This window comes from Malus domestica, chromosome 09 (genome assembly GCF_042453785.1).
Source record: "Malus domestica chromosome 09, GDT2T_hap1".
Classification (NCBI taxonomy): domain Eukaryota; kingdom Viridiplantae; phylum Streptophyta; class Magnoliopsida; order Rosales; family Rosaceae; genus Malus; species Malus domestica.
Window position 1 is genome coordinate 11,862,589 of NC_091669.1, and position 14,222 is coordinate 11,876,810.

At 41.4% G+C, this 14,222-nt stretch overlaps 1 protein-coding gene across 1 annotated transcript; it reads left to right on the top strand.

Annotated features, from left to right (window-relative positions):
• Positions 1-8,142: 8,142 nt before the first annotated feature.
• Positions 8,143-14,205, top strand: LOC103443306 (trifunctional UDP-glucose 4,6-dehydratase/UDP-4-keto-6-deoxy-D-glucose 3,5-epimerase/UDP-4-keto-L-rhamnose-reductase RHM2-like). The gene is made up of 3 exons (XM_070804356.1): positions 8,143-8,437; positions 10,243-10,249; positions 13,458-14,205. The coding sequence occupies exons 1-3, from the start codon at positions 8,143-8,145 to the stop codon at positions 14,203-14,205; spliced, it is 1,050 nt and encodes a 349-aa protein (XP_070660457.1).
• Positions 14,206-14,222: the final 17 nt, after the last annotated feature.

Here is a 14,222-nt window from a genome sequence, read left to right on the forward strand (position 1 = left end):
GTCAATAGCTGTTAATTATGGGAAAATTCCCTCAACGTAGATCCAGATCTCCTACTACTGTATGAAAGAATTTGGTTTAATCGTCCTTCATTGGGTTAATGCAACTCCGCCTGTGTAAGTTTATCTTACATTGCCGGTCCCAAGCCCGGATAAAGGAGGAGGGGGAGGGCGTCAGGTAGTCGACAGCCGACACTCCTCGGTTACGTCGAATCCTTATGAAAATGAATCCAGAACGAAATCGCGTTAAAACTAGGGTGTCACCCGTAAGTAGCGTGCTGTGTGGCCCGAGCACAGTGATAAGTGAGCAAGGGTCGCTGTATCTCCATCGGCACCCGGATGCAGTGTTAAATGAGCAAGGGGGCCATAGAAACTTCTTTTCGAACGACTCCACTCAAAGTTGTTTGGGAGCATATGCTCCTATCAACTTTACACAGGACACACAAAAGAAGTACTTTGATCCTATTGGACGGGGGAGGGTGAAGAAGCTAGGACAGAAGGGTAGAGTTCAAGAGAGTAGAATGCGTTTAGGAACGTGGAATATAGGAACCTTAACTGGAAAATCTATGGAAGTAGTGGAAGTTATGGTGAGGAGAATGATAAATATTATATGCCTACAAGAAACTAAGTAGGTTGGTCTTAAGGCAAATGATCTAGAGAACTCAGGGTTTAAACTTTGGTATTCGGGCACAAATAGAACGAGAAACGGTGTTGGCATCATCGTGAACAAGACCTTGACACAAGATGTTGTAGATGTCAAGAGGGTAGGAGACAGAATCATGGCAATCAAGATTGTAATAGGACAAGAACTCATCAATGTGATTAGTGCGTACACACCTCAAGTAGGGTTGGATATGAGTTCGAAGGAGAAATTTTGGGAGGACCTTGGAGACTTGGTGCAAGGAATTGCCCAGACGGAGAAATTATTTATAGGAGGAGATTTAAATGGACACGTGGGCAGGGAGACAGGTAACTATGGAGGTTTTCATGGTGGTCATGGTTTTGGGGAGAGAAACGAGGATGGGGAAGCTATCTTGGATTTTGCAATGGCATATGATCTCTTCTTAGCCAACACCTTCTTTAAGAAGAGAGAAGAACATGTGATCACCTACAAGAGTAGGTCGTCAAAAACACAAATAGATTTTCTTCTAATGAGGAAAGGGGATCGTATAACTTGTAAGGATTGCAAAGTTATACCGGGAGAGAGCTTGGCTAATCAACATCGCTTGTTGGGGATGGATGTACATATCAAAAGAGTGAGAAAAAAGAACAAGACTTGGAAGTGCCCAAGGACTAGATGGTGGAATCTAAAAGGAGAAAAACAAGCCATTTTCAAAGAGAAAGTAATCACCCAGTGTGGGTGGGATAGAGAAGGGGAAGCTAGCCAAATGTGGGATTCCATAGCTAGTTATATCCGAAAAGTAGCAAAAGAGGTATTAGGAGAGTCCAATGGCTTTGCTCCACACCAAAAGGAATCTTGGTGGTGGAATGAGGAGGTACAAACAAAGGTGAAAGCTAAGAAGGAATGTTGTAAAACCTTATACAATGACAGGACCGATGAAAATGGTGAAAGGTATAGAAGAGCGAAGCAAGAGGAGAAGAAAGCTGTGATAGAAGCTAAGTTAGCGGCTTATGACGATATGTATAAGCGACTAGATACCAAAGAAGGAGAGTTGGATATCTATAAACTAGCTAGAGCAAGGGAAAAGAAGACAAGGGACCTAAACCAAGTGAGGTGCATCAAGGATGAGGATGGAAAGGTTCTTGCTACAGAGAACGCAATCAAAGACAGATGGAGAGGTTATTTTCATAATCTTTTCAATGAAGGACATGAAATGAGTACTTCTTTAGGGGAGTTGAGTAACTCAGAAGAGTGTAGAAACTACTCCTTTTATAGTCGAATCAGGAAGGAAGAAGTGGTTGTAGCTCTGAAGAAGATGAAGCATAGAAAAGCAGTGGGCCCAGACGATATACCGATCGAAATGTGGAAAGTCTTGGGAGAGACAGGTATAGCATGGCTCACTGGCCTTTTCAATAGGAATCTGAAAACGAAGAAGATGCCAAATGAGTGGCGAAATAGCACTTTGGTGCCTATCTACAAGAATAAGGGCGACGTACAAAATTGCATGAACTATAGGGGTATTAAGCTAATGAGTCATACAATGAAGCTCTGGGAGAGAGTCATTGAGCATAGATTGTGGCAAGAGACACGAGTTTCGGACAACCAATTCGGGTTCATGCCAGGGCACTCAACCATGGAGGCAATCTATCTCTTACGAAGATTGATGGAAAGATATAGAGATGGGAAAAAGGATTTACACATGGTCTTTATAGATTTGGAAAAAGCGTATGATAGGGTCCCAAGAGACATTCTTTGGAGGATTTTAGAGAAGAAATGAGTACGAGTAACATATATCCAAGTTATAAAGGATATGTATGAAGGAGCAAAGACTGTCGTAAGAACTCATGAAGGACAAACCGAAAGCTTCCCCATAACTGTAGGATTACATCAAGGCTCATCCTTAAGTTCTTACCTTTTTGCGTTGGTAATGGATGAGTTAATAGGACATATTCAAAATGATATTCCTTGGTGTATGCTTTTCGCAGACGATATAGTGTTGATAAATGAAACTCAGGAAGGGGTAAATGCGAAGCTTAACCTTTGGAGAGAAGTGTTGGAATCTAAAGGTCTTCGCCTAAGCCGATCAAAGACAGAATATATAGAGTGCAAGTTCAGTGCAAATAGAGGCCAAAATGAGTTAGGGGTGAGGATCGGAGATCAGGAAATACCAAAGAGCGATCGTTTTCGCTACTTAGGATCTATCTTGCAAAAGAACGGAGAATTAGATGGATATCTCAACCATAGAATACAAGCTGGATGGATAAAGTGGAAGAGTGCATCCGGCATGTTGTGTGACCGTCGTATGCCACTGAAGCTCAAGGGAAAATTTTATCGGATGACAATAAGGCCGGCGATGCTGTATGGCACAGAATGTTGGGCGGTGAAGCATCAACACGTACACAAAATGGGTGTAGCGGAGATGAGGATGCTTCGTTGGATGTGTGGGCACACGAGAAAGGATAAAATTAGGAATGAGGATATCCGAGGTAAAGTAGGAGTAGCCGAAATTGTAGAAAAACTGAGAGAAAATCGGTTACGGTGGTTTGGACATGTGCAAAGAAGGCCTACTGACGCTCCGGTTAGAAGATGTGACTACGGGACAGAGGTTCAGGGCCGAAGGGTTAGAGGAAGACCTAGGAAAACTTTGGAAGAGACTCTAAGAAAAGACTTAGAGTATTTAGATCTAACGGAGGACATGACACAAGACCGAGCACAATGGCGTTCTAAGGTTCATATAGCCGACCCTACTCAGTGAAGAAGGCTTTGGTGTATTTAACACAATACATTGAAATGAAGCAAAGCTTATTTATTGATATTTCCGATAAGTTACAAATATGTACATATACATGAGTCAAAATAAACAAACAAGAGGGAGCTTTCACAAAGGTTGCTTAGGAGAAGTCTCAGCAGTCGGTAGAGCCCCAGAAAAAGAAGGCACCGGAGGGGGATCATTCGGAGCCTCAGTACTGGACAGAATCCTAGAAGGATGAGGCATCAGAGGTTGATCATTTGGAGTTTCATTACGCAGTACAGCCCTAGAAGACGAAGGTAATAAATGCATTTGGAACAAACCCACAAACCGCTGATGATCAAGTAAAACCTGACCATCAGATTCCTTCATCTGGTCAAGCTTCCTCTTCATGTTTGTAGCATAGTCATGTGCGAGCCGGTGCAACTGTTTATTCTCATGCTTGAGCCCTCTAATCTCCTGTTTGAGACTCATCACTTCAGCCGCCAATGATTCAACTTGGCGGGTTCGAGCAAATAGGCGTTGGGCCATATTAGACACAGAACCTGCACACTGAACACTCAGAGCCAGAGAATCCATAACAGCCAACTCATCAGACCGTTTGGAAAGTAGTCTGTTATCTTTGGGAGTTAGAAGGTTCCTGGCCATCACCGCAGCGGTCATATCATTCTTCATCACGGAATCCCCAACGGTAAGAGGATCAGTAGGGGATAAGAAGGATGGGCGTCATATGTTGTCTGGAGAAGACGTGGCTGCCTCTTCAACAAGGTTCAAGTCAAAACGACGGTCGGAGGGGCCAGACATTTTCAAAGGTGTTGAAGAGAGAAGAGGTCGGACAAATCAAGATATTAGAAGTGCAAGAAGGGAGCTTTTACTGGTGAAGATTCAAGTGTGCTTTCGAACTTAATGCCAGCCTCTATAAAAATCTGCACTCGACGGAGCTTCAGAAATCGAAGAGGCGCCTGCCCAGAAATCGAAGAGGTGTTTGCTTTCTCAAAAGCTAGGCTGCTCAGAGACCACGAGGGCTGATCTCAGAAATCGAAGAGGCATTTGCTTTCTCAAAAGCTGGGTTGCTCAAAAACCACGAAGGCCGATCTCAGAAATCGAAGAGGCGCTTGCTTTCTCAAAAGCTGGGCTGCTCAGAGACCACGAGGGCCGATCTCAGAAATCAAAGAGGCACCTGCTTTTCTCAGCCTTGTCAGCACCTGTCACATGCACACTCAGCTTTGCTGAAATTACGGGCATTCTGTTGAAGATTTCTGGTGAAGTAGAAAGCACATGAATCTTACTGTTCAATCATCCACTTTCCACACGCACCATCAGCTCATGAGTACCACAGATAACTTTGCCAAAAATCTCTGACAAAGTTTAGACACGTGAAGCTTGCAGCTCCCACTACATCGCTATAACCAAGAAGGGTAAAAGAATAGCAAAGAAACATCACTAACAAAGTTTAGACACATAAATTTTGAAGGTCTAGCTACCATATTATTACCCACAAGGGTAAAGGAATAGCACCACTGCTGGATAATTGGAAAGTCCTTGTGTGTCAACCTCTGTGCTCTGTGACAAGGTAGACTAGAAAACATGCCCAACCTTTACTCACATTCGAGAAAACACTCCCAACAAGATTGCTTGCTCTAAAATCGAAGAGGCATCGTCCTCCGAATCTCGAAAGCCAGACTCCCAACATGATTACTTTCTCAAAAATCGAAGAGACACCACTCTTCGAATCTCGAGAGCCAGACTCCCAGCAGGATTGCTCTCTCAAAAATCGAAGAGGCACCATTCTCCGAATCTAGAGAGCCAGATCCCCGACAGGATTGCTTGTTCAAAAACTGAAGAGGCACCGCTTTCTCAACTTCGAGAGCCAGATCTCCTTGGATAAAGCTTGTTTGTAATCTTCACACGCAACATCAGCTTTCTAGATACCACAGACCACTTTTTCAAAGTGCTCTGACACACGTGAAGCTGGCAGCTTCCACTACCGTGTTATGACCAAGCAGGGTAAAAGAATAGCATTACTACTTGTTGTTAAGGAGACTCCTATATATGTCGACCTCCATCCTCAACGGACAGGCAGACCTGCAAAAATGCTCAACCCTTCCTCATATCTAAAAGGGCACTCCCAACGAAGCCTCTCGAAATACTCAGATTTCTTTCCCCCCGATAATACCTCTGCAAACAAGCTACACCAGAGCAAGAATATCTCATATCATCAGGGTTAAAAGCAAGAGTATCCCATATCATGCTTTTTCCCCTGTCTTTTCCTTTGGCCTTGTTCTTACCTGTAAGACAAGGAGAAATAGAGTAATCAGTCAGCACTTGGAATCAAGCTTCCAGTCAGGAACTGACTGCCTGGAACCCCTTTCCTGATTACTTACCTGGCATTGCTCTCGAGTACTCATCTTCAACATCTTATGCTTCCAGAGAAGATACCACATCTGCCTGAGGAACAGATAGGGAAAATGAGAAGGATACAAGGAAGCATGTGGAGACAAGCGTAACAGAACACGTGCCGATACATCCACTACTTTGTCAACAGCAAAAGTATCCCATATCAGCAGGGTCGAACGTACTCTAGATTTGATGGACTTGTTTTGACCCTCAAATTCTTCAGTCGACCTTATACTCTAGAGGAAACCAGAAAACCCTCCAGCCCAGTTCAAGAATAAGCCTATGGAAAGTTACTTCTTCAAAAGCAAAAGTATCTCATATCATCTATTCTCCTTTTCTTCTCTTTATCCTTCATGCTACCTGCAAGATAGGGAGAATGAGAACAATCAGCCGGAACTCGAAATCAAACTTCTGATCTAGGACTGATTGCTTGGAGCTTTGATTGCTTACCTTGTCTGTCACCTCTTTCAGCAGATCCCCTAGCTCGGCGACTTGGGGGACTCCTACTACATGGTTTGTATCACGCTTGACCAATCCTGAAACTACAAGTAAGCTTCAAGTGAAATTGATACATTACCTTGTACATCTCCACCAGTTAAAGATACCACCCCTGGATGGAGGAAGAGTACTTCCAAAGAAGATGCCACATCTACCTATGAGACAGATAAGGCAAGTGAAGACGATACCACACTTCGGTACTTAGAAGTTTCGTGATTACGAGATCATTCTCCCACAATATTTCCTAATGTCATTTGTACTAAATCATTCACTTGTACTCATTAAAGGAGAGTTTGAACCTATGTACTTGTGTAAACCCTTCACAATTAATGAGAACTCCTCTACTCCGTGGACGTAGCCAATCTGGATGAACCACGTACATCTTGTGTTTGCTTTCCTGTCTCTAACCATTTACATACTTATCCACACTAATTACCAGAGCAATCTAGCGAAGATCACAAACTTAATACTTTCTGTTGTACCAAAGTCCTCACTGATTTTGTGCATCAACAATCCTTAAGTCCTTACCTTTTTGCGTTGGTAATGGATGAGTTAACATGACATATTCAAGATGATATTCCTTGGTGTATGCTTTTCGCAAACGATATAGTGTTGATAGATGAAACTCAGGAAGGGTAAATACGAAGCTTAACCTTTGGAGAGAAGTGTTGGAATCTAAAGGTCTTCGCCTAAGCCGATCAAAGACAGAATATATGGAGTGCAAGTTCAGTGCAAATGGAGGCCAAAATGAGTTAGGGATGAGGATCGGAGATCATGAAATACCAAAGAGCGACCGTTTTTGCTACCTAGGATCTATCTTGCAAAAGAACGGAGAATTAGATGGAGATCTCAACCATAGAATACAAGCTGGATGGATGAAGTGGAAGAGTGCATCCGGCGTGTTGTGTGACCGTCGTAGGCCACTGAAGCTCAAGGGAAAATTTTATAGGATGGCAATAAGGCCGGCGATGCTGTATGGCACAGAATGTTGGGCGGTGAAGCATTAACACGTACACAAAATGGGTTTGGACATGTGCAAAGAAGGCCTACTAACGCTCCGGTTCGAAAATATGATTACGGGATAGAGGTTCAGGGCCGAAGGGGTAGAGGAAGACCTAGGAAAACTTTGGAAGAGACCCTAAGAAAAGACTTAGAGTACTTGGATCTAACGGAGGACATGACACAAAACCGAGCGCAATGGCGTTCTAGGATTCATATAGCCGACCCTACTAAATGGGAAAATGCTTTATTGTTGTTGTTGTTGTTGTTGTCCTTCATTGGGTTAATGCCAGTAAAATCAATGTGGGTTGTAATTTTTATGCCTTATGAATATTGGGTTACGATTTGGGTCAGTTTTGTGCTGCATTTTTTCATGGATCCGGTTCAAAATGTTGGGTCTGGTTGCTTGTTGGGAAAATTAGTTTGGAAAGTGAAATGCTTCTTTTCTCTTTGAGAATGAAGTCAGGAAGATCAATGGCGGTTTTTCGTTTCGTTTAAATCATTGTCTTTGCAAAACAACTTAGGATTTGTAGTATTTTCGTCTACCCTGGAAATAATAATGTAGTAATTGACCTGTTTTATTTGTCTGTGTGGCATCAATTGGAGAATGAACACGTCTTTGCGGTCTAAGCGAGATGAAGGTCTCAAAAATTCTTAGTCATGAATTATAGCCACGAACTCCTCAGTACTGAGTTTATAATGCCCGTGAATTTCCATTTTTCTCATGTATGATGATGATTTGTTTCTTTTAATCATGTCAGTTACCAATACATTACCTTGTTTTTCCTGCATTTGTTAGCATACTCTCTTTTAGTTGAAGTTTTGGGGATTCTGAGTCAACTTTTGTGTGTTGAATTATGTAGAACTCTTTTGGATTGATATGGCGAATGTGTACAAACCGAGGAACATCCTCATTACTGGAGCTGCCGGCTTCATTGGTTCCCATGTTGTCAACCGGCTCATGCGGAACTATCCTGAGTACAAGATTTTGGTCCTTGACAAGCTTGATTACTGTTCAAATTTGAAAAACCTTCACCCTTCACATTCATCACCCAACCTTAAGTTTATCAAGGGAGACATCTGCAGTGCTGACTTTGTCAATTCAATTCTTCTCAACGAGTCCATTGATACAATAATGCACTTTGCAGCCCAGACCCATGTCGACAACTCTTTCGGTAACAGCTTTTGTTAGTGTTTTAGAGAGAGCAAATTTGAAAAAAGAAGAAAAACAGAGAGAGAGGGTGGTGGTTCTTTCTTCTTCAATTACTCAGAAGAATAATGTTTTCATTAAATGTCTCTCTAACTTTCACTCAACGTGCAAGAGAGGATATATAGCTTTACAAAACCTGAGCTGGATCAAGGACATTCAAAGTAACAGATCTCAGCCACACATTTAGCTAATCTATAAGATCATCACACATGGCACTCATGGCCTTTACATCTATATATCTTCTCACTTAGTATTTTAACATAAGTGCATACACATATTAACATCACAACTTATTTCTAATCAGCTAGAGACTTATAATTCAACACTCCCCTTTAAGTCTTGAGCTGATTTCACTCCAAGCAAATTTCTGAGATAGTTGAACCGATCCTTGGCCAAAGGTTTTGTGAAAATATCTGCTATCTGCTCTTCAGTGGGACAATAAATCAAATCAATGATTCCTTCTTGCAGTGCATCTTTAATGAAGTGATACCTTCTGTCTATGTGTTTGGTCTTTTGATGAAAGACATAATTCCTAGTGATTGCAATGGCAGAAGTGTTGTCACAGTGAAGAGGAGTGGCTTCAGTCTGTAGTTCTCCGAAATCTTCCAAGACAAATCTCAGCCATATAGCTTGAGTAGTAGCCTCTGATGCACTTATGTACTCTGCTTCTGCAGTGGATAATGCCACACAACTTTGTTTAACTGAAGCCCAAGAAAAAACTCCACTTCCAAAAGAAAATGCATATCCAGATGTACTTTTGCTATCATCTGATGATCCACCCCAGTCACTGTCGCAATAGCCAATCAACATTGCTTTCTTGCCCTTTGTATACTCCAAACCATAGTCTAGAGTCCCTTTGATATACCTGAGCACACGTTTGGCAGTTCCAAAATGCTTGCTAGTAGGACAGTGCATAAATCTAGCAAGTAAACTAGATGCATACATGATGTCTGGCCTAGTAGCAGTGAGATATAGAAGACTTCCCACAATGCTTCTGTATAACTCTTCACTTACTGCTCCACTTCCATCATCTTTAGTTAATTTCTCAGTTGCCGCAAGTGGTGTGATCACAGATTTGCACTCATTCAGACCGAACTTGTTTAGTAAAGAACTTGCATACTTCTTCTGATGAATGAAGATGCTAGAGTCGGTTTGGATCACCCCCATTCCAAGAAAGTGATGTAACAATCCCAAATCTGTCATCTCATATTTCATCTTCATATCTTCCTTGAATTCTTCTAGCATTGTTTTACAGTTTCCAGTGTAGACTATGTCATCTACATAGATGGAAACAATCAAGACATCTTCTCCCCTTGCCTTTATGTATAGAGTTGGTTCACTTAGGCTCTTCTCAAAATCACACTGTGTGAAATAGTTATCAATTTCACCATACCAAGCTCGTGGAGCTTGTTTTAGACCATAGAGAGCCTTATGAAGTTTGTACACTTTTTCTTCCTTGCCTTTAACAACAAAACCTTCGGGCTGTTCAACATAGACCTCTTCTTGTAAAACTCCATTCAAAAAGGCCGATTTCACATCTAACTGATACAACTTCCAGCTCTTGTGTGCAGCTAAGGCAATCAAAGTTCTAATAGTATCTAACCTAGCAACTGGTGCATAGGTCTCATTGTAGTCCAAACCAGGCTTTTGAGCATAGCCCTTTGCAACTAACCTTGCTTTATTCTTCAACACTGAACCATCAAGGTTTAATTTGGTTTTGTACACCCATTTAACCCCAATGACAGGTTTCTCAGTTGGTCTATCAACAAGCATCCAGGTGCCATTCTTTTCAATCATGAACATCTCATCCTCCATGGCTTTTAACCAAGACACATCTTGTTTGGCATCTTCATATTTCTCTGGATCCATAATACAGAGATTACATTGTGCTAAGACGTCATCCAGTTTTCTCCACTTCAATGGTGTATGATCAAATGCTTGAGTATCCTTTTCACTCAAGTTTGAGTTGTTTACAGATTCACCTGATGTAAGTCCCTTAGATTGGACAGAATCTCCAATACTAAGAACATTCCTAGGTGAGCATGCTGTTGATGAGGTAGGAGTCTGCATCATTCCTTCATTTCTTCCTGTTCTTAATTCATCATAAACAAGGTTTTCAGTAGTAGAGATAGACTGCTCAGAGTTCACTTCCCAATTCCATACAGCTTCTTCATCAAAAACAATATCCCTTGATAATATCAACTTCTTTGATATGGGATCAAACACCCTATATCCCTTTTCACAAGTTGCATATCCCACAAACACCCCTTTGAAACTTTTAGGCTCAAGTTTATGTCTGTGCTCACTTGGAACATGAACATAACATGCTGAACCAAATACTCTCAGATGAGCTATTCCTGGTTTCCTTCCCGAGTAGGCTTCAAAAGGTGTGATGTTTTTCAAAGCCCTTGTGGGACATCTGTTTAAAACATACACAGATGTGTGAACTGCTTCTGCCCAGAGAAAATATGGTAAACTCTTCTCATGCAACATAGATTTAGCCATCTCAACCACAGTCCTGTTTTTCCTTTCTACTACTCCATTTTGCTGTGGAGTATATGCAAGGGTAAACTGCCTTTGAATTCCAGCTTTTTCACAGAACGAGTCAAATTCGAATGATTTGAACTCCCCTCCTCTATCACTTCTCAGATACTTGATCTTGAAACCACTTTGTAGTTCTACCATGGCTTTGAATTTTTTAAAACAGTTGAATGCATCAGATTTGTATCGCAGAAAATAGACCCATACCATCCTGGTCATATCATCTACCAAGAGCATGAAATATTTATTTCCTGCAATTGACTCATTTTTCATGGGTCCACACAGATCAACATGTATAAGTTCAAGTGGAGAAGTTGCTCTCTGTACTTGACTTCTTGGAAACTCTTCTCTGTGTTGTTTTCCAAATTGACAACCTGCACAGACTCCATTGTAGTCTTCAAGCTGCGGTAAGCCGTGTACCATATCCTTGTCTCTCAACTGTTTGAGACCATCAAGATGCAGGTGTCCAAATCTCTTATGCCAAATCTCAGTGGAGTGAGTGACACTAGCCTTTAAGACTACTTGATTCTCAGATAATAAAACCAGTGGATAACACCTGTTCACTTTCTTCTTCACTTTCATGATTAAACATTCCAGTGATGGACCATCATACACACTGCACACTCCACCACCAATCACAAGAAAATATCCGTGCTCATCCATTTGACCTACACTTAGCAGATTCTCTTTTAAACCAGGCAAATACATTACCTCTCTCACATATTTTCTGCCCTTATTTGTATCTATCACCAGTGATCCCATTCCAGCTACATTCACAAGATCTCCAGTTGGCATTTGAACTTTGCCAGCTATGTTGGTTCTCACATCAACCAGCAAATCCACATTTCCTGTCATGTGGTTACTGCAACCACTATCTATGTACCAATCTCCATTGACCTTAGTCTCAGCAACTGCACAATTTGCATAAAATAGATTTCCTGTCACCTCCATTTGATTTGCACAGTTTGCCTTTTGGACAGACTTTCCAACAGTACACTCTTTGGCCCAATGTCCAAATCTATCACAGTTATAGCACTTCGATTTCCCCTTGTATCTACATTCACCATAATGAAACTTTGAACACACTTTACATTGAGGTTTTACACTCTCTTGACCCATAACCTGTGAAGAAGTACTATTCTGTGCAACATTTGTGAATGATTTTTGCTGAAACTTTGGTTTTGAATCCCACTTCTTACCCTTTTGATTCCAATTTTTCTGTGATTTAAAAACACTAGACTGAGCATAACCTCGATTCTGCCCTTTTGAATTAACAGTAAGAGAAGAAAATGCTCTCTCAGTTGCATCGGTGGAATGCAAATCAAACCTCTGCTCTTGACTCTTCAATATGGCTAGTACCTCTTGCAGTTCAACAGATTCTAGACATTTGGTATTTTCTATCACTAAGCATATAGGATCATACATCTTAGTGAGACTGATTAACACCTTCTGAACTAATCTCTCATTTGACAGAGTTTCACCAAACGTCTTCATTTGATTAATCAGATCATTTAAACGAGTAAGATACCCAGTCAAAGATTCATCATCACGCATTCTAGTGTATTCAAATTCTCGTCTAAGATTTTGAAGTTTCACCGATCTTACCTGATCCCCACCGTGATATTCGCCATATAACAGATCCCATGCCATTTTTGCTGAATCTGCGTTTGCGATTCGAGGGAAGATCTGATCGGAGACTGCGCTTTGAATGATTCCGAGAGCTTTTGCATCTTTCATGAAGATTGCAGCCATTTTCTCATCATCGTCAGTATCAACATCTGTATCTTCATCAGTCTTAGCTTTCTTCTTCTTCGAATCGGAAGTTGAAATTCCTTTTTCCACCAGACTCCATAGTCCATGTGACTTGAAAATGGTAACCATTTTGATTCTCCAGAACTCGTAGTTCTCACCGGAGAAGATCGGGGTCCTTACTTCAGTACTCCCAGATCCAGCCATCGTGAGCTTGTGTGAATCCAGAAACACGTATTTCTTAGATCACAAATAAACTCCGGCAAACTTCACCGAACTCAAAACCGGTGATGTTTGAGTGCACAGAACACGCCCAGATCTAATCGAACACAGGCTCTGAGGCCATGTTAGTGTTTTAGAGAGAGCAAATTTGAAAAAAGAAGAAAAACAGAGAGAGAGGGTGGTGGTTCTTTCTTCTTCAATTACTCAGAAGAATAATGTTTTCATTAAATGTCTCTCTAACTTTCACTCAACGTGCAAGAGAGGATATATAGCTTTACAAAACCTGAGCTGGATCAAGGACATTCAAAGTAACAGATCTCAGCCACACATTTAGCTAATCTATAAGATCATCACACATGGCACTCATGGCCTTTACATCTATATATCTTCTCACTTAGTATTTTAACATAAGTGCATACACATATTAACATCACAACTTATTTCTAATCAGCTAGAGACTTATAATTCAACAGCTTTGAGTTCACTAAAAATAACGTCTACGGTACACAGGTTCTCTTAGAAGCATGCAAAGTCACTGGTCAAATCAAAAGGTTCATTCATGTAAGCACAGACGAAGTGTATGGGGAGACAGATGAGAATGCTGTGGTGGGAAATCATGAGGCTTCTCAGCTTCTTCCGACAAAGCCCTACTCTGCAACTAAAGCTGGATCGAAGATGCTTGTCATGGCGTATGGGCGTTCATATGGATTGCCGTTGATAACGACCAGAGGAAATAATGTTTACGGCCCCAATCAGTTTCCTGAAAAGATGATTCCAAAATTCATTCTATTGGCTATGCAAGGGAAGCGTCTTCCGATTTATGGAAATGGATCCAATTTCAGAAGTTATCTCTATTGTGAGGATGTCGCAGAGGCATTTGAAGTCATTCTTCATAGGGGTGAGGTAGGCTGTGTCTACAACATCGGGACAAAGAAAGAGAGGAGATTGATTGATGTGGCTAGGGAAATTTGCCAACACTTCTCTTTGAACGCAGATGCACATATTAAGTTTGTGCAGGATAGGCCTTTTCATGATAAGAGATATTTCATTGATTACAAGAAGCTGAAAGCCTTGGGATGGTCCCAACAGACGTCGTGGGAGGATGGGTTGAAGAAGACATTGGACTGGTACGTGAAGAATCCCGACTGGTGGGGGGATGTTTCTGGAACACTACTTGCTCGCCCGAGAAACTGCAAAGTTTCTTCAAATTTTTCTTTTTAATGATATCACTGTTATCA